This window comes from Hemicordylus capensis, chromosome 3 (genome assembly GCF_027244095.1).
Source record: "Hemicordylus capensis ecotype Gifberg chromosome 3, rHemCap1.1.pri, whole genome shotgun sequence".
In the NCBI taxonomy this organism is placed as follows: Eukaryota; Metazoa; Chordata; class Lepidosauria; order Squamata; family Cordylidae; genus Hemicordylus; species Hemicordylus capensis.
Window position 1 is genome coordinate 191,471,410 of NC_069659.1, and position 20,970 is coordinate 191,492,379.

The 20,970-nt window shown below is 42.0% G+C and overlaps 1 protein-coding gene across 1 annotated transcript in view; it reads right to left on the bottom strand.

Moving 5' to 3' along the window:
- Positions 1-810: 810 nt before the first annotated feature.
- MXD4 (MAX dimerization protein 4) overlaps positions 811-20,970 on the bottom strand; it is a 58,536-nt gene continuing 38,376 nt past the window's right edge. The window contains exons 5-6 of the mRNA XM_053307885.1: positions 14,477-14,636; positions 811-1,430 (exon numbers count right to left, since the gene is read on the bottom strand). Of these exons, the coding sequence (XP_053163860.1) occupies positions 1,282-1,430; positions 14,477-14,636 (309 nt within the window). The 3' untranslated portion in view covers positions 811-1,281. The remainder of the gene's footprint in view (positions 1,431-14,476; positions 14,637-20,970) is intronic.

Consider the following 20,970-nt stretch of genomic DNA (forward strand, 5'->3'; position numbering starts at 1 on the left):
AAGCATGGATCATTGCATATTAAGTCATAATTAGAACAAGTTTTCCCCACCATTCTTTTAAAGAACAACAAACTTATTAATGGCTTACACATCCTTTAGTGTAAGATGGGCATTTGCATGTGCCCCTGAAGGGCTTGAACACATATGGTGACAGTGCTGTGTAAGGGGACAGTATTGGAACTCCTAATCTTGCCAGTGTGGTGTAGTGGTTAGAGTGCTGGACTAGGACCGGGGAGACCCGAGTTCCAATCCCCATTCAGCCATGAAACTAGCTGGGTGACTCTGGGCCAGTCACTTCTCTCTCAGCCTAGCCTACTTCACAGGGTTGTTGTGAAAGAGAAACTTAAGTATGTAGTACACTGCTCTGGGCTCCCTGGAGGAAGAGCGGGATATATATGTTGTAGTAATAATAATAATAATGATGATGATGATGATGATGATGATCACACTACTTCCAGTATTCCCAATGGAAGTAGTGTGCAATGTGTGACAGCGCAAGAGGGCAGTAGTTATGGTACTGCCCTTGCACAGCCCTGTGGTCACATGTTAAAGCCCTACAGTGGCACAGCTGGTTCTGCAAGACCCGCTTTACGCTGTGGCACATGTACGCCAGTATTAACAGCATATATGTTCTATAGTTTTTGTGTGCAAAAAATATCAAAATTACTTTTACTCCAGCCATTTTTGGCTAGTGAAGGTTTTTATGATAAAATACTTTTGAACATTCAAAAGTATGAGAGTTTCATTTCACTATGGCCAGAACCCAAAGAAGATCAGAATGATCACAAGCAAATCACACGGACAGAGATATTCATGCTGTTTTGGCTGGAGCAGTTGCCACTGCCAGAGACAAATCACTTTTTAATACAACAAGCTTCATTTTGCATGTAGTTCTTCCCAAGTCTTCATTACATTTTGACATCTGAAACAATCTGAATTTCTTTCCAAAATGTAGTCCTTTTAAGTTTGACTTTGACACGCCTTAGATGGACTTTAAAAATACCAATAAAACCAAAATAGTTTAAGAGTTTTAAGAGTTTGTACCATGGCTATATAAAGAAATTTCAAGCTACAACCATGTCTAATCACATTATGCTTAAAAACATGATTTGCAGTTTATTTAAAATTCTAGCTATAGTTGAGAGAAGAACCCTGGATAACAAAACTCCTTTTGGAGTACTGCAGTTGAGGCTTCCTGGAAGAGTGGCAGTCAACAACTCTGGGATTTTTTGTGTAAGTGCTTCAAGTCAAAGGTCCTGAGCTGAGTGTTTCACTCAAGCACTACAGAAGTCTGGCATTGAGTCTGTGGGGATGTGAATAGCCACTGTCACTTGAACAGCCGTGCAAACTATACTGGTCCTCGGCATCACTGGCGTTCCCGCTACTGTCCATTTCAGCTGATCCAAATTCAATTCCTTCAATGTCTACCTCTAAATTGAAAAATAAAGAAGACCCAGGTTTCAAAACTATGATGAACAAAAATCATAATACTTCATGTAATTCTGAGGGTTCAAAACACTTCACATAATTACCTTGTCCTCCACTTAACAGCTTTATTCAATTTCCCCCCATGTTATAACAAAGTAATTACAACAAAGAGATGGAGATATGAGGGAAAACCCCCAGAAACAAAAAGAAAAGAGGGGAAGGGGAGGGGAGGATGAAGGGGTGAACACAGTTATTGATTTGAAATAAACAGAGGAAGATATGCAAATAACTATAAATACAGGTGAAACTCAGAAAATTAGAATATCGTGCAAAAGTCCATTAATTTCAGTAATGCAAATTAAAAGGTGAAACTGATATATGAGACAGATGCATTACATGCAAAGCGAGATAAGTCAAGCCTTAATTTGTTATAATTGTGATGATCATGGCGTACAGCTCATGAACACCCCAAATCCACAATCTCAGAAAATTAGAATATTACATGGAACCAAGAAGACAAGGATTGAAGAATAGAACAATATTGGACCTCTGAAAAGTATAAGCATGCATATGTATTCAGTACTTGGTTTGGGCCCCTTTTGTAGCAATTACTGCCTCAATGCGGCGTGGCATGGATGCTATCAGCCTGTGGCACTGATGAGTTATTATGGAAGACCAGGATGCTTTATTAGCGGCCTTCAGCAATTCTGCATTGTTTGGTCTCATGTCTCTCATCCTTCTCTTGGCAATGCCCCATAGATTCTCTATGGGGTCAGGTCAGGCGAGTTTGCTGGCCAATCAAGCACAGTACACTGTATACTTTTCAGAGGTCCGATATTGTTCTATTCTTCAATCCTTGTCTTCTTGGTTCCATGTAATATTCTAATTTTCTGAGATTGTGGATTTGGGGTTTTCATGAGCTGTACGCCATGATCATCACAATTATAACAAATTAAGGCTTGACTTATCTCGCTTTGCATGTAATGCGTCTGTCTCATATATCAGTTTCACCTTTTAATTTGCATTACTGAAATTAATGGACTTTTGCACGATATTCTAATTTTTCGAGTTTCACCTGTAGTCCTTCCAAATCCTGGAATGGGAGTCCTCTTTCAGCATACAGTGGTAAGTTGTCCGTACAAAAGTTAACAGATTAGAGTTAATAAACTGAGTGGCTGAAATAATCTTTCCAAGACTGTTAAATAATATTCTTGATGACAAGTAGGTTACGGGAGAGGCATGACCTGCTATCCCAGGAGAGGTTCCAGACATGTGGCAAATAACCAAAGAGGATTGTTCTGTCACAAAATATAAAATTGGAATTCAAAACTTGGTTGATGCAGTCAATCATGTCTTACTAAAAGGGAGCTATTACACTGCAACTCCACCTCATATGAATTAGGGAGCCCTCAGCAACACCACAGTGCCAACATATGGGAGAAGCACTGCTATGTTTATGGAATAAGCATTCAGGTATCCAATAGGTACGGAATATCAATTTTTGCTGTATAAACCTCAATTTAAGATCTAGGGTAGAAGGTTTTATGCCTGCTAGAGCATTGGTCCACTGGGCTGGAAGGATCTGGGATTCCAAGTCCTCATTCCACTTAAGATGTAGGAGCAATAAGGCACATTTATTGTGGGACATGTACCAACAGTATAAGGATTTGTTGGGTTTAGGCAGATCAGCACTGCAAATGATAGAACTCAAAATACTTCAGAAAGACTTAGAACAGAGAGCCCAAATCTGGAATTTATAGCATGTTTCAGTGGCAGGTATTGCTCAGTTCAGTTTATTGCGATCTTTGATCAAATACACAATCCAGATCAAATAAATCGACCCTGAGGGTAGATATCAATATAAACACATGCATGCATGCATGCATGCATCTATTTATTTATTTATTTGAAACACTTGATATACCACCCACTATGAAGACTCTGGGCGGTGTACAAAAACATGCAAAACAAAACAGCATTAAAATTACATTCTAAATAAAACTAAAGTAACTAACAGGGGTGGGGGAATAGATAAACTACAGGGTAAAAGCCTGGTGAAAAAGAAAAGTCTTCAATAAAGATTTAAAAATTGACAAAGAAGGAGCTAAACGAATCTTCAGGGGAAGGGAATTCCAGAGCAGTGGGGCGGCAACCGAGAAGGCCCTTTCACAGGTTCTAGCTCCCCGAACCTCTCGGAAATCAGGGACTGACAAAAGGGCCATCAGACCAGATCTGACCGGATGGGATGTAACTGGATAGGAGAGGCAGGTCTGTAGGTAAACAGGTGCCAAACCCTGCAAGGCTTTGAAAGTCAAAACCAGGACCTTAAATTGAACTCAGTAGAGAATAGGCAACCAGAGCAATGACTGCAGGAGAGGTGTTACCCTGTCATATTTTCTGGCACCTATAAGTAAATGAGCCGCTGCATTCTGGACCCATTGTAGTTTTCCAATCATCCTCAAAGGTAACCCTAGATAGAGGGCATTACAATAATCTAGGCGGGAGATAACAAGGGCATGGGTCACTGTCATTAATGCTTGCCAATCAAGGTAAGGGCGTAACTGACGAATCAGATGGAGCTAGGCAAAGGCACTTCTGGCTGCAGCCTCCACTTGCTGTTCAAGCAGGAGGTGCGAATCCAAAATGACCCCCAAGTCACATACAAGCTCCTTCGGGTGGCAGTGCCACCCCAGGTTCACATCCAGCTGTTGGCTGGAATGAGGGCTGAGTAAGAGTAGTTCAGTCTTGGTGGGATTCAGTCTGAGCTTATTTTGATTCATCCAGACCGCAACAGCTTCCAGGCATCGAGTAAGCACAGAAACAGCATCTCCAGAATGGTCTGGGATGGCAATATACAGCTGAGTATCATCAGTGTATTGATGAAATCTCACCCCAAACTGGGAAATGACCTGACCCACAGCAGCTCCATATAGATGTTAGAGAGGACAAGGGCAAGAACTGAACCCTGGGGAACACCATAAAGGAGTAGCCATGGGTCAGAGCATCTGTCCTCAATGCATACCGACTGGACACGCCCGCTAAGGTAAGAATGGAACCACTGTAAGACAGTGCCCCCGATATCCAACCCACGCAGGCAGTCAAGGAGGATAGCATGATCGATAGTGTCAAAAGCCGCTGAGAGATCTAGAACTTTTTTTTCCATCAAGGTCCCGAAGAAGGTCATCTACCAGAGTGAGCAATGCTGTCTCTGTGCTATGCCGAAGCCTGAAACCCAAGTGATAAGAATTAAGATAGCCAGTTTCCTCCAAGATCCTCTCAAGCTGGCCACATACAACCCTCTCTAACACCTTCGCTACAAAAGGGAGGTTGGAGTTTGGCCTATAGTTGTCAAGGGTCCAGGGAGGGTTTCTTCAAGCGAGGGCGAACTATCGCCTCTTTAAGGGCTGCTGGTACGAAACCCTCACGTAACGAGTTCACCAACTCCCGTAGCCAAGAATTAACATTCCCACCAGCTGTTCTAACCAGCCAGGAGGGACAAGGGTCCAAGCAACATGTTGCCGCACCCATACCCGAGAGAATCGTGTCCATATCCTCGACCAACTCAAAGGTGTCCCATATAACATCACAGGGCAGAATCTCCTCTATCTGATCAAATCCTACAGAAGTAGAGTCCAACTCTAGCTGAAGGTGGGTGATTTTATCAGCAGAGAATTGAGCAAACTGATCACAGATTGAACATCTACCGGCTCCTCTCTCCTAAGAAGGGAGCGGGTAATCCGAAATAAGGCTGCTGGACGAGAGTCAGCTGATGTGATAAGAGCGGAGAAATAGTGGGATTTCGCCACTCTTATCATCCTAGAATATTCCCGAATATAAGCAAGTAGTTGTATTCGGTCATCTTCGACACCAGTTTTCCTCCAACGATGTTCCAAGCATCTTTTGGTATGTTTCATCTCCCTAAGCTCCTCAGAGAACCAAGGGAGCCGGGATCCACAAACCGTAAGAGGACGCTTGGGGGGCAATTTCATCTAACGCCCTCGTGGCCTCGATGTTCCAAGATTCCACGAGCTGTGATGGAGAAACACCTACCAGATTGCAAGGAATGTTCCCAAGAGCCTCCTGGAATCCGACAGGATCCATGAGGCGCCTGGGGAGGACCATCTGTGTTGTAGTGCTGTCCCGGTAGAGATAGGGGGCCGCTGCAATCTGCGTATTAATCAGAAAATGATCAGACCATGGCAGGGGAGAGATGACAATATTTTCCATGACCAGATCTGCCTGCCATTGCCCCGAAAGATAAACAAGTCCAAGGTATGTCCACCTACATGAGTCGGGCCCGAAATGATCTGAGACAAGCCCATGGTAGCCATAGAGCTCATGAACTCTCGAACCATCGAACCCCCATCAGGACATGTAGAATACACATGTAGAATCAGTTACACAGAAGAATGAGATTAAAAGTATAGGATAAAACAAATTAAAAAGGAGGGACAATTAAAATTGACTATTTCTGGCACACCATGAGCAAATTTTAATCGCAGCCATACAGCTGGATATAGCAGGTCATCCAAGTATTTAGGGTTTTTTGTGAGGGCTTGGTGGCTCAAAGTCTTGCGAAGCTTGGTGGCAGGTATTGCCATTGAGCTGTCTGGGGCAGATCATACTGTATGCACAACTGTTCAAAAGGCAGGGAACTATGACTGGTGTCTAAAATTTGGTCAAGAGTTAAAAGATCATTTCTGGCTCAATTATTCCACATAAACATATTACCAGTTATTTTGATTTCAGGGTTGTACCAAAGGGGTCTTTTTGTCATGGGTGTAAGGATCAGAGCCCTTGTGACAATACAAAGTACACCATGCTTCTCTCAAAGCACTGATGGTAGGAGGAGAGGTACCTCCAGTTTGTGAAAATTTAGAGCTCAACATAGGCTAGTACAACACAGGTTTTACAAAAGAAAGCTCAAGAGTGGACTGTGCTGGAGGATTGGGAAGATTGTGTTTTGACTATCTGACTAAGCAAGTATGATCTATGATATTGTAGTATATCTGGAATCCTCAACCTCCACCCTCTGGGAAAATCTGGGTTTTGTCTGTATGCCAGATAAACTGGCGGAAAAGATTGAGAAAGCAGCTAAAGGAGCTTTTAGGAATGAATAAGGGGAGACCCCTTAATACACAGATACAAATGGGGAAGAATATTCATTTTAAGTATTTTTATTTTACTCCAGATACTGGTAAAAAAGGTAAAAAGATCCATCTATCAATATCAAGTTTCATTTGATAAAAGATGAGATTAAGATTTTTATTAAAATATTATTATTAATTGAGGAGATATTATTTATTTCTGTTTGACAAATTTTAAAATTCCAATTATGAAACAAGGAGGGATGAGAATGGATCCCCAGAGCCATCAGTTCACACTTGGACTAATTAATGGAGTAGCCAGAGATTTGGCCCAACTTCTGAATTAAAAAAACCAAAGCAGAGGTAGAAGAAGCAGGATCCTCTATAAAAAGGAGAGTGTCATCAGCATATAGAGCTATTGTGTGCTTTAATCTATTAATTGTTATGCCTTTGATGGTAGGATTTTGTCTGACTGCACAAGCCAGAGGATTTAAAGCTAAATTAAAAATAAGAGGAGATAAAGGATAACCTTTTTTGGTGCCTCGAGAAAGCCAGAAGGGCAATGACAAAACTCCATTGGTGAAAAATTGAGCTTGAGGCGCAGAGTATAAAATTCCTATCCAGTCTATGAGGAAAACCAGATTTGAACATGACATAATTTTAAAAGGACTAAGATACTTTATCAAAAGCTTTCTCTGCATCAAGAGAGAGAAAAGCAGTAGGAGCAGTTTGGTTCTAAGACAGTAAAATTAGCTCAATCAGAAAATGGACATTATCTGCACCTTGCTTGATCAGGATGTATTACAGATTGTAGTCTATAGTTGACGATATAATTGTCAGATTGCAGACAGATAATAGACAGATTGCAGACTACTGGCTGTACCACCTTAAGTGGCACAGCAGGGAAATGTTTGACTAACAAGCAGAAGGTTGGTGGTTCGAATCCCCGTTGGTACTATATTGAGCAGCAGCGACATAGGAAGATGCTGAAAGGCTTTATCTTATACTGTGTGGAAGGAGGCAATGGTAAACCCCTCCTGTACTCTACCAAAGAAAACCACATGGCTCTGTTGGTGCCAGGAGTAGAAATCGATGGCACACTTTACCTTTAATCTATTGGCCAAAGCAGAAGCCAGGATTTTAATATCAATATATTGATTAAAGAAATAGGTTTATAACTGACACAGTTAAATGGATCCTTCCTCTTAAGAAGAAGTGAAAGAACTGCATTGAACTGGGATAGTGGAAGAAATTTAATATGCTGGGCCTCAGAGAAAATAGTGTGGGAAGCAGAATGTTTGAAAATGTTTTGTACCATTCTATGGGAAACCCATCAGAGCCAGATGCTTTATAGTTAGCCATATTTTTCAGAGCTAGCTGTAATTCCTCTAACTGTAAAAGGAGTTCTAAGGCTGATTTGCTATCAGCAGCTAAAGAAGTTAGTGAAACTCTTTCAAAAAAACATAGAAAGATCTATATCTTTCTGCCCCCTGCTAACTGGACAAAAAGGCACCTTTTAGCGTGGTGATTCTCTTTATTGAACAGGGGGAGAGTAACTTGCCCTATCCATCCCCAGCACAGCATCCCTCCAGTGGCTGTTGCTGGTGTCTGTCTTATGTTTCTTTTTAGATTGTGAGCCCTTTGGGGACAGGGTTCCATCTTATTTATTTGTTATTTCTCTGTGTAAACTGCCCTGAGCCATTTTTGGAAGCGCAGTACAGAAATCAAATCAAATAAATAAATATCACTGGGCTCAAGTTCAGCAGTATAGAGCACAGTATAAAATTTTAAAACTTGCTCATTAATGTTTAGGGGTGAGGTATGGATAGTCTACTGGGAGTCCTGAATATAAGGACTAAAGTTACATGGCCAAGTTTGTTTTAATCTGTAAGCTAGTAGTTTGCTTGCATGTTCATCATGCTCCCAATATCTTAGTTTAATGCAGGTTAGGGCCCATTCTGCCTTGGAAGCATAATAGATGTTCAGTTCAAATTTAGCATGCATGGGATAAGGGGTCTGGGTCATGTGTGGATTGGTAATGAGCTAGAAGAGATAAAACAGAGGGTAGGAATAAATGGACAGTTTTCATAGTGGAGGGAATTAAGAAGTGGTGTCCCCCAAGGATCTGGACTGGGACCAGTGTTTTTTAACTTGTTCATACATGATCTAGAAGTTGGGGTAAGCAGCAAAGTGGCTAAATTTTCAGATGATACCAAACTATTTAGGGTAGTGAAATCCACAACAAATTGTGAGAAGCTCCATATTCACATTCATCTTGAGTAAAGGTGAGAGGGACAAAATGGGAAGATAAACAAAATATGGATTTGGCCAATTTACTTGAAAGAAATTTCTGCCTATGTCAAAGCCCATAATAACCTGTTCATGTTTCTAAGAGTCAGTGATAAAACTGTAATCCAAGAAACAAAGGGGGAGGCGAGGGGCAATGTCAAGCATATTTCTTACTGCATGTAAAAAAAATTATACACGTATACACCCATATACACGTGTGTGTATGTGTGTATTATACACACACACACACACACTCTCTCTCTCTCTCTCTCTCTCACACACACACACACACACACACACACATATACACAGGTGGTTAAAACTCAAAGGGGAAAGGGAAAACACACACCTTGAAAATTAGGTGTTCAGGAACAGTAACAAATTGTTTGACCATAAATAGACAAAGAAAGAAGGGGGTGAGAAAGTAACTGCAATATTCATAAGAACAATGAATTCATCTGATGAACATGCAAATCTTTAACTGCCATCCACAGTGACATAACAGCATTTTTAACCTCTTAATCTCTGTCCCCATCCTCTGTAAATCTTATCCCTTCCAAGGAAAACAAAACTACAACCCAATAGTTAGTTAAAATAAGGTCTTGTACATATAGGAATGCTTACAAAATTGAAAAGCAAAACACTTATCTCAAAGCAGAACGTTATACATTAAAAAGAAAGAAAGGGCCAACCCTTCCATAAAAATATACAAAACCACAGCAACAATGACACACCATCAGTGTTCTCTCTAATTTTTTTCAACTGTGTGCGGAATGAGTTTTTTTTCTGGGTGGCAGTATCAAGGCAGTGTGTGTGCACATGTACTCAGAGTGGGGCCTTCCTGATTCAACCTCAGCGGGATCTAAAATTAACTGAGTGGACATCAAAAAACGTGTGAGTGCAGGCACACATCTTAGAGGGAACACTGCACACCATCCCCACAGCCACTAATAATAAAATTAAGGTCTGGAATACATAGGATTTATATAATTAAAGAAACAAAGAGTGGAGGAGGAGAAACCCCAGTTTTCAAGGAGAACCATAAAAAGGGTGGGGGGTGGAAAGAAATAAAAAAAGAGAATGACTTAAATAGTGGGAAACCCTGTGAATAACCAAGTGAATAACCAAGTGGGTTATTATGAATAACCAAGTGAATAACCAAGTGGGAAACCCTGTGAATAACCAAAACTGCCCCTACAGGAGATGAACCCGTCAAAATAAAGGGTTTAAAATAAAGCAAGTACATTTAATAAAAAAATTATTATCTGAAATGCATTGGGCACAAGAAAGGTTCTTTGAAGTCTTTGAGGAGTCTCCTTTCAGTTGATACAGTACTTCCAAATTCATGGCTCAGCCAGTACACAGCACCAGGTCTATCTACTTTCTGTAATATTTCCTAATATTCTGAAATTACAAATCAGATTTACAGTTGTCTAAGTGCCATTTTAGAAATAAGAACTCAGTGAAGGAAGAAATTTACACAAGGGCAGGGTAGCATTTTCCACAGATTCAATAGTAAAATCTTAAAAATACTTTATCATCTTTTTCATCCAAACATTTATCTAGGAAGGCATACTTAAAATGGGGTGGTTTTTGGTATGACAAAAGCTAATTTGTCAAATAAGTTGAGGAAAAGTGGTTGGACAATTTTAGATGTTCCTGTGAGGACATCAAAGATCCCAGCTGGGATATAGGTCCCTGCATGCTAAATGTCTCAAATGAATTTTGAGCTAGTATTACAAAGCAGTTTGATGATATGTTAAAGCCAAGGTATAAAATTTAAATACTGAATTTTGACATTTACATAATTCTTCCCAAATATTCATGTTCACTATAACAGATCTCCTGTACCAAATTCAGAGTTGCTCACTGACACAAGAAAGAGAACCAAATTGGTTAAACTGTTTAATGCTCATTTGAAAATATTCTACAAAAACATATATTTTGTAAACTAGACTGTTTTAAATCTTACCTCCTTAAATAGTTTGATGTATTTGGAAATTGTCAATTTAAGTTCATAAGCCAATGAATAACAGGCCTATACTGTTATATAGAGGGGTTTCCAAAATGATTTTATTCTACCACCTGCACAAAACTGTAGCTTGAACTCCCCTTAAGTACCACTCTTCTAATCATTAGAGGACACAGCCTCCCTCTGCCCCTTAACTTCAGAATTGCCACTGCCATCACACATTTCTCATGCAAGTTTGAAATTGCAAAATGTCACATATAAGATATAGGAAGGAAAAAGTATCTTTTCCCTATGCCTACAAACGCAGTGGAAGCAAGGCTAGACTCAGGAACTTCAAGTTTATAAAATTGCTGTTATCCTATACTACAGCAATCCCTTACTTGCACATCCAAGCATTTGACAGCTGAAGCTTTGAATTAGCAAAATTGCTAAGTTTAAAAAGAGAGCCCAAGATCCTGCCAGACTAAAAATTTCCTCAATCCAATTCACTATGGAGAGTCCCAGTGGGACAGAAATTCGCTGACCTCCAATGCAAAGAAAGGGGAGCATGACTGTCAAAACTGTTTCTCAATAGTTTTGCTAAGTTCGCAGTCACTTATAAACTTGTGGACTACACAAGTCTCTTCACTAACTGTGCCTGCCTTAAGCATACACAGGCTTTGTTTTCAGGTCAAATGAATCCTTCCAACTAATTCTAGCCATAGACAAAAAAGATGCTCTGTTAGTGTCAACAGAGACTCAAGGCAATTAACACCGCACCCCATAAAATAAAAATACTGCAATATATAAAGTTGCCAACATTGCATTGGCTCATTTTGGGCCAGGAACTTGGGGGTGGGGTGAGGGGTTGGCCACCTAGGGGCGGGGCTTATCTGTTTGGTTTTTAAAAAATGTTTAAAGCCGCCACTAAGCGGCTGCGGCATGGGACAGCAGCAAGTGCTCTTCTGCCTCCCAAATGATGAATGGCTGCTGCTAGAGGCTGGGCCGGGGCAGGCACGCTGACTGAGGGACCAGCAGCTTGCTCAACAGATTTGAAACCAAACCACTCACCAGTGAGTGAGGGACTGAGGAGCTCAGTAGCAGCCCCCACCGAGGGAGGGAGGGATGGAGTTTGTGGAGGAGAGAAGGCAGCTGGTGAAAGACTCCCCTCCTCCAGCCTCGCCTTTCTCCAAATGAGACAGGCCAGTTTTAGGCTTCTGCACCTGCAGCCCATCTCCCTCATTTGGAGGAAGGCGGGGCAGGAGGAGGGCAGTCTTTCACCGGCTGCCTTCTCTCCTCCAGACTCCATCCCTCCCTCCCTCCTCTGCTGCTGAGCTCCTCGGTCATGGTCAAAAGCCACCGAGAAATTCAAAAGGACCAGCAGTATCACACTCCCTGTCAATTTGTAATAGATCATCCATCAGACAGACCAAGGCAGGCTCCACCCATTAGCCTGCTCAAAAGCCAGTTTGAAATGGATCTAGATAATCTGTTTCATCCAGAACCTTGTTGTTGTAGCATATCTTAATGATGACTGTAAGACTATTTTGTAGATTATACTACAACTGTTCTGCAGTGATGCGCCTCTGCTTTTCATAAACCATGCAAATTTCATGGCCAAAAATAATGTTGACATAACTTGATTTAAGTTAAGGCCATCTCATTTTGGCTAAAGCTCCACAAAGCTGTGAACCCAAGACTGATGCTTAACATACATGACATGTGATTAGTAATGACGTTGTGCAACATGGCAAATTGTGCTTACTAATGATTTGCCCTTCATGCATCTACATTTCTCCCCTGTCTTTGAGGCCCAAATCAAGATGGAAAGGATGGAGTGCCTGGCAAAGTGGCTCCATTTTGTCCAAATCCTCTACTGCCTTATGAAGTACTGCACATTGCTCCGCACTGCTTGCATGTTGCTTACACAGAGGCTTCAGGTTTGCTGGCCCTGTGGGGGCTTCCCTTAGGTCCTAGTGCTTGTTCCTCAAGGTGCCTGCCTTTGCCACGAGGCCCCCAGGCTCCTGGCAGGCAGCTTCTATCAGATACATACTGTATTGCTAGAGGAATTCTCCTGAGATTTCAACAATGCCTATTTGTGGTTTACATCATTTGCTTGCTGGATGGGTTAAACAGTGGGAGGGGGTCTGTGTGGCACCCTTCATCATCCTTATCATGAATCAACACAGGGGTTTTTATGGAGGACTCTAGTGAACTTATTCCAAGCTCAGGGTAAAAGTTATTCAGCCGCTGCACTACAACTGGCTTGCCTCTCTTCTGTCAGGGACTGACCTAAAGTCAGCCAGTGAGCTTTTTGGCTTAGCAGGAATATGAACCAAGTCTCCTTGGTCCAAAGTCACTCTATCTGCTATACTGTCCTGGTGAAAAGATACAGCAGAGGTAGCCAAAATGTTTCTATAGAAAGCTTTTTGCAAGCCTTGAAATAAAATTGCCCTGCATATCCACAAAAACTCAAAGACAGCCGTCTTGGCTTGTGGTACTCCCTTTTGAGATTAAATAGACAGGTTTAAAAAAGCTTCCAAAAAAGCAAAATGGTCACAAACATAGGTGATGGCTTCCCTTTTACTCCTCCTTCAGCATTATCCCTAAAAAAGGTAGTGAGTGGAGTGGTGGGGGGGGGGAGGAGCAAACATCCCACACAGCATTAAAACAGAGACAATGTTAGCGGTCTTGCTGGCCCAGTCACGTATGCAAGTTGTGAAATGCATAAAATAGTTTGCCATAATGACATGCATTTGTAGCAAAGCGGACTTTCACACCACTGTCACAGATGGAGGAGATTTACATTTCTTTTTTGTACACCTGGGTACTAAAATGTTCAGCCCTAATGTACAACTGAAATCCTGTTTCATATTTGGACTCCTGATCTCTGCATGTGTGGAGAAATAGGTTCAGAAAAGTCAAATGGAATGCAACCAATTTTCAAAATGCTGTGGGGTCTTTGACTGAGGGTGCTAGCTGTCTTGCTGGGTATCTTAGGCCCTTGATGCAATTGCTCCTACACATCCTTTCAACACAGATTGTTAGCGTGTTATACCACCTTGAGACTTGGTTATAGGTGGTATGGGAATATGTTAAATAAAATTAAAATAAATAATTTGCCATCCAGTTATGAACTGTCATTAACATCTCTAGGCTATTTAATATTTCTAACCCACATACTAAATTCAAGAAGCTATCTCAGCTTTAATGTCTGTGTTTCTGTTTGATTCCACACAACCAAAGAATAAGCCTTCCACATATGTCACCATATATTTGAGATCTTTAAGAGATCTTTGAGATCTTTAAGATATTTGAGATATTAAGATCTCAATCTTTAATATTTGAGATCTTTAAGATCTCAAATTCATAAATATTTCCTTACTTGTATTTATTTTAATTTATAACAGCTCTTTTAGTGTTATACATTTCTTTTGCTGCATCATCTTGATGTTCAAAGACCAAAGTGCCTTATTTTCTATTTTATGAGATTACAATCTCGTAATTTTAATCTATTTATACCAGTCGTCTTCAGTCACTTGCCAGATCACTGGTGTTTGTTTCATCCATAGAAGCAATTTCCTCCCTCTATCCCTTCTATTTCTTTTCTGCTTCTTCTATTGCTCTACAACACCTTGCTTGAACTTCTTTAATCTTTTTTTTAAACGTCTTAATTAGTTTACTTCAGGTAGTCAGATGACAGAATCTAGAATCAACTTACCTTGCTCAGAATCAGTGGATATTGTTGATCCCAGGCTGTCTGTGCGAATTCGTTCCAGGCCTTGCCCAGAGAGCTGTTCTACTCTACGCTTGAGATATCTATGTTCGCGTTGTAATTGTTCTTTAATATTTAGAGCTCTTCGGTCCTGTTCTTCCAATTTCTAAGGAGTTACATGGATTTCATTAATTCACTTAATAATGAATACAGCATTTATTACGTTGTCTCATAAACATGCAGTAGTAAGCATTTTACAAGTTGGAAAACTTGTAAATTTGATGTACTGAATTCTCTAGATTTTAACCTATTTTTGTCATCACAGAACACCACGGCTTGGATCAAAATGCCTTGTGCAAGCTGAAAGCACTTCTGCTTATACAAGGCAGGGTTCCCAATTTTTACTGGTTCTTCATACTTTCTGCTCCCCCATGTCACATCCTATACTCTCTCAGAGGGTCCCTCCAAACCTCAGGGGAATCTTTGGGGTACAACTAGTAGGGCAAAATTGGCAAAAACTGGGAACCCCACCTTGCACATGCAGAAATGTCTTTCACTTGTCCAAAAATCAGTGCTAGGAAATACACTTGAAATGTGCAGTTTCAAAAACTATGAATTAATTAAGTATAATGGCCCACAGTTAAGACTTCCTCTACAAGCTAACCAATTCTTGGGGAAAATACAACAGTAGAACCACCAAAACATATTATGCCAGAACTGCAGGCAGATGTACCCATAAAAACAGTTAGTACCAGAGTATAAATACAATAATTGAGTGGAGTGGACTTACGTATCAGTAATCAGAGCGTGATATTGGAAGAGCAGGAAAGAGACCCTGTAAGTGGATTGTAGTTCCTGCTCAAGATTTATATGCGAGTCATATTTGAAATTAGAAAGGAATAGTCTCCCATTGCAGGTTGGCCCTAACAAATGAACACTGAGATCTTTGGAGTGGTTAGCTCATTATTATTGCTCTATGCATCATATGCAGACTTCCAGTTTTGCTTGCCACAGTGACTGTGGGACCACTATTAGACAAGCACCAGCCTTCTTCCCAACCATAGAATAGAGTCACAGAATTATAGAGTAGGAAGGGGTCTTGGAGGCCTTCTAGTCCACCCCCCCCCCCGCTCAGTACAGGAAACTGCTGCAGCATCCATGACAGATGCTACCCAGGCTCTGTTTGAAAGTCTCCAGTGCAGGAGATCCCACCACTACATGGAGGCAAACTGTGCTGTTAAACAGCTCTTGGGGTTAGGAAATTCTTCCTAATGACAAGCCCAAATTAGCTTCCCTATAAGGTCAATCCATTGGTTCTAGTCCTGCTTTCAGGAGCAACAAAGAACAAGTTTGTCCTTCAGTGGTTTTTTAAAAGATGGCTACCATAATCCCTCTTAATTTCCTCTTTTGCACTCTAAACATGTCCAACTCTTAACAATTCCTTATAGGACTTGGTTTCCAGACCCCTCACCATCCTGGTTGCCCTCCGCTGAACTCGTTCCAATTTATCAGCATCCTACTTAAAATGTGGCATCCTTTATCAGACACAGTATTCTAAGTGACCTGAACAGAATAGAGCCCTCTTCAGATGTTATAGTTAAAGATTAGGGATGTGCGAACTGGCTCTGACTCAAGCTGGTTCAGTTCGAGGTCAAGCCGAACCCCCTGGGCTGGTTTGGGGGTGCTGGGTATAAATAAATTTGTTTTTTAAAAAAGGTTGACTTACCAGGGCTTCTGCGGCCTCGGGGGGTGCTGCCGCAGCCATGGGGAGGGGGTCTCCGGAGGCTCGCCTCCCATCTCCCCATGGGCAGTTTAGGTCCTGTTTGTGCACACAGTGGCCATTTTGGGGGCCACTGCACATGCAAGCAGGCCATTTGCGTGATCTGGGTTGTTACCAAGTCATGCAAATGGCTCACACACACGCGCGTATATCATGTCTGAAGAGGGTTTATTACTTCCTATGATCTGGACATTACTCCTCCTTTACTACAGTCTGTGTTAGGTCTTTTTAGCTGGTGCATCACACTCCTGGCTCATATTCAACTCATGGGGCATAGAGATCCTGCTCACATATACTGCTTCCAAGACAGATCTCCCCATCCCGCACTATACGTGCACTTGATTTTCTTTACTTAAATGCAAGATTGTACATTCATCTCTGATGAACTTTATCTTGTTGGTTTTGGCCCAGTGTTCACACCTGTCAAGATCATTTTGAGTCTTCATTCTTTCTTCTAATCCCCACCCTTATGTCACGTTCAAACTTGATAAACATTGCCTTGATTTCTTCATTCAAGTCAATTATAAAAGTGTTGAACAGCACAGAGCCCAGGACAGAGCACTGTGGCACTCCACTCGATACCTCCCTCAAGGATGATGTGAAGCCATCTATGACAGAACAGTTCTGTCAAGGTTTAAACATCTGCTGCCACCCCTCAGAGAGACTTCTTTAACCAGCATCTCCAAGTCTGCAGGCTTAACCTGGTGCATGGCTTCCTAGGTGAATGACATGAATCCCAGTTAAAAAACACAACTCTTTATTTTAAACAGCACTGGTACAGCTAGCAGCCCCAACGCCCATGCCCCCAACGGTGAGTGCATCCTCCCAATGTAGGGGTGCATCTGTTTGGTGCACACCTTTCCCTTTTATCAGGGCAGCAGTGGCTGCTGCTTCCGGTGCTGGGAAGCAGGGAGTCTCCATTATGTTTTGTTCCTTTTTGCAGAGAGGAGTAGAATAGAACCTCCCTGCTTCCCTGCACCTCCAAGCTGATAGGAATGGAGAGGGTGCATGCACACTCCATTCCCATCCAGCTTGGGGGCTGCTGGAATCAGAGAGGCCCCATCCAATGGCCTGATGCTTTTTTAAAAAAAATAGTGCCAGCAGCCAGGGAAAGCTGCTGTGGCATCTGGAACTTTAGGAGCCGTTGCAAAAATGACAGCAGCCCCTAAGGTCCAGGAGCCACACTGGCGATTCCTAAGCTTTCCCCAGCCACTGGTGCTATAAAAATGTCACTGCTGGGTGACAGGCACTGGCTACGATGTCTTTAATTTTTAAAAGGCCAGTGGCAAGGAAAGCTTAGGATCTGCTTTAGGAGCCGCTGCCACTATCGCAATGATTCCTAAAGTTCCAGAAGTTTTCTCCTCCTAAGCTTTCCTGGCTGCTGGCCTAAAATGGGCCCTCTTAAAAGCAAATAAGTTGGATAAATGGTCAGAGATCTGGGACAACTTCCTTGAACTATTCCTAGAATAGAAATCCCTCTAATCCACCCACACCTACCAGTGCAATGGTGAGTGTCCTTTTGTCTTTCCTTCTCTCCTTTCCTCCCTCTTCCCCCCGCCACCAGTGCCGAGTGGGATAAGGGAGGGCTGAGCTTAGGGGCCAGGAAACTGGGAAAGGCTTTGTAAAACACACCATGTCAAGAAACATTTAAAAAAAAATTTTTTTTTTTAAATGACACCACGGCCCAGCTCCTGTTTCCCAGCCATGATGTTTTTATAGTGCCAGCAACTGGGGAGATCCTGGAACTTTAGGGGCTGCCATGGAGATGGTGAATAAGCAGGTGCGGTGGAGGGACTGCAGGGATGGGGACAGGGGAGAGGCAACCTAGTAGGCAGCCCCCAAGTAATGAGTGAACATGTCCTCTCAATTATAGCTCTTCCCCTGAACAACAGAATTCTTAAAGATAGACATAACATTGCTAAATAAATTCCTGTTAGCAACATTTAATATTGAAGTTACAGCAGAGCAACAATACGCCTTCACTAACATCCAGAGTGCCAGTGTGCAGAGGTAATGCAGGCCTCAAGCACATAGTTTTGGGAGGCAAAGAATACTTGTGAAGATGGGGCAGGGCAGCAAAAGACACTCCCTCTCCTGCCACGTGTGCTTTTGTTGGAAAGACTGACTGAATTAAGAGCAGCCTCTTTGTGTGGGAACGCAGCTCAGCTGCATCCCAGATTGCTGCTCTGGTTGTCAGCTCTTATTTCACTTTATTTTTATGGTGCTACTTTGTAATCTCTCATCTGTCACCCTAGTCTTCATAATCCTAGTGAGCTTTCCTGCCTTCTCTCCTCCAACCATTTCCTTTCTTTCCAGTCCTAAACCATCCCCCGCACTGCATCCCTCAGCTCCCCACTCTTGACTCCCCACTCTTGAACTGTCAACTCTCTCCCAAAATTCTAAGAAATGTTAATGCTTTTGTGCAGGGGTTTTTCTTTGATACCACCACTCATTTTAGAGTTTGTTGTATGTTAGAGGGGTTATCTCACGCACACCCTCCTTTACCCAACTCCCACTCCTCTCTCCCCAACACAGTTAATTGGGAAGATGTTGAAGTTATTTATTTATTATATTTGTACACCACCCCAAACTTCCATCTCTGGGCGGTTTAGAACAACTCTATTTACAACAATTTAATTCTATTTGTTTTACTGAGTTTAAAGTTTTGCTGTTTAGAGCTTCCGTCCTGGTGGTATTCTTTGGTGCACTACAAAAAGTGAGCTGTTGGTCTCCTCCAGGTTTGACTCATTGGGTTGGGCCTTGGAAAGATGCAAAGCTCATATTTCAAAAGTCAGGGTTGTCATATACATTCAGATTTCTTAAACTGACCAGGAGGGAACGCAGTGCTCTTGGCATGCGGACTATCCGTGTGTCCTGTCTGGGCCTTAGCTGACTATTTGTGGGTTAGGAGCAACAACGATGATCCCTTCTTCCAACGTGCTGACCCATTTCCAGTTCTTGGTGGTTGTTAAAACGGCTCTGGCTAGGGAGAGACTCCAACCCAGAAATTTTAGAACCCATTCCTTTCATACTGGGGCAGCATCTACTGCGGTGGCTGTCATTTTGTCCGAGGATAAGACAGGCATGATGGGTCACTGGTGTTTGGCAGTTTGCCAGTGCTATGTAGCCTTCACCTGGATACTTAGAACCCCGTGTTTAGGGAGCAATTTGTAACATACATACTTCTCTTTTGCAGATACTAAAGGGATTGACCATCCAAGCACTTTGGGTGCTTGTTTGTGGCCACAATTTTTCTTTTCTTTTGGCCAATTAAGTGCATTGTACCAGATGTGGCACCCAGCTGGATTGCTGTGACTTTACAGAGGTGGTGGCTTGGTGGCACAGGATGTTTTGGATCCACCTATTGCCCCTGTAGAGGAGTATTCTAGAAGCCACTGACCTCCTCACATTTAGATTTTGCATTTGGGAGGCAACGATTTGGGCCTGATATCAAGTATCATCACTCTTCTTTCTACTGAGCAGATGGCATGCACCTCTCTGATGAAGGAAACAATCTGTTTCAGGGCAATTTGCAACAGGGTCTCTGAGTGGCTATTAGTTTTATGGAGATAAGGGGAATAAACTCATTTGCCCCTGGAACCCTTTGGGGAGTTGCTTGGATGACCAACTCAGTGGCTCGGGAGGTGATGACTCGGGCAGCCCTCCCTCAGTACAGCATGCTGTGTGATAGAGAGGCCAGTGTGCCCTGAAACAGGGGCAGGCAGGGCACCAAAAACAAAATGGCCACCATGCATGCTCAAATGGCCTCTGTGAGGCCCTAGGCCATGCCAGGCCTAGGTATTCTGAAATACTAGAATATATTCCAAGCAGTGACACAGTTTACTCTGCATAGTCTTTAATTATTTTCAGAGTATCTGGGAAAAGTCAAATTCTCCATTTATTTTTAAAACTTATGTATGTATGTTTATTTTGGCCCAAGGCCAGCATATAAAACTTATGTAACAGTGATGCTACAATGCATAGTAGAGAGGCACTTCTGTTTAGTTTTCCAAGTACACCTCCACATAGTATTTGGGTATTTCATGAGCCCCAGCAGACTGAAATTTGTAGTTTTCCAGCATTTTTTGGTCTGGCTACATCCACCACTAAATAGTTTTTGAAATATTAAAAGATTAATGAGCTTGACTTGTATTTTTCAGCTGATATTATGGTAAAGTTATCTGAAAGATGGGTGTCAGGTGTCTGGACAGGGGGCACAATTTCAGTGCTTGCCCTAGGCGCTATTCTCCCTAGATACGCCTCTGCCCTGAAATGTCCAAGCCCAGCTGATCCACCCAGTCATGGGGAAGCAGCTCTCATTAGGAGGCTGTATGCCACCAGGGAGGAGTGCCCACACTCTAGTTATTAACTGAGTATTGGGTCTTTTGAAAATTTTGTAACTGAGTTAATAAAGTCTGGCCTTAGTTACGCCATACATGCGTGTCATGTCTTCATTGAGGTTTGGGTGCAATAATGCATCTTAACTATTTTAAGACGAATCTGCTTAATGGCCAGGCCTACAGCTGAATATAGAAAAAGGATTCCGGAAATGAAGAATCTGTGTTTAAAGTTGAAGAAGCATCTAAGTCCAAAGTCATAACCACTAAGTCCAAAGTCATAGCCACAACTAAAAAGTAGATGAGAAGAGAATAATAAGTCATCTAATTAAAACCTGTAAATAGTTTTATATTTTTGGTTTTATATAGTTTTAGTTCTAGAA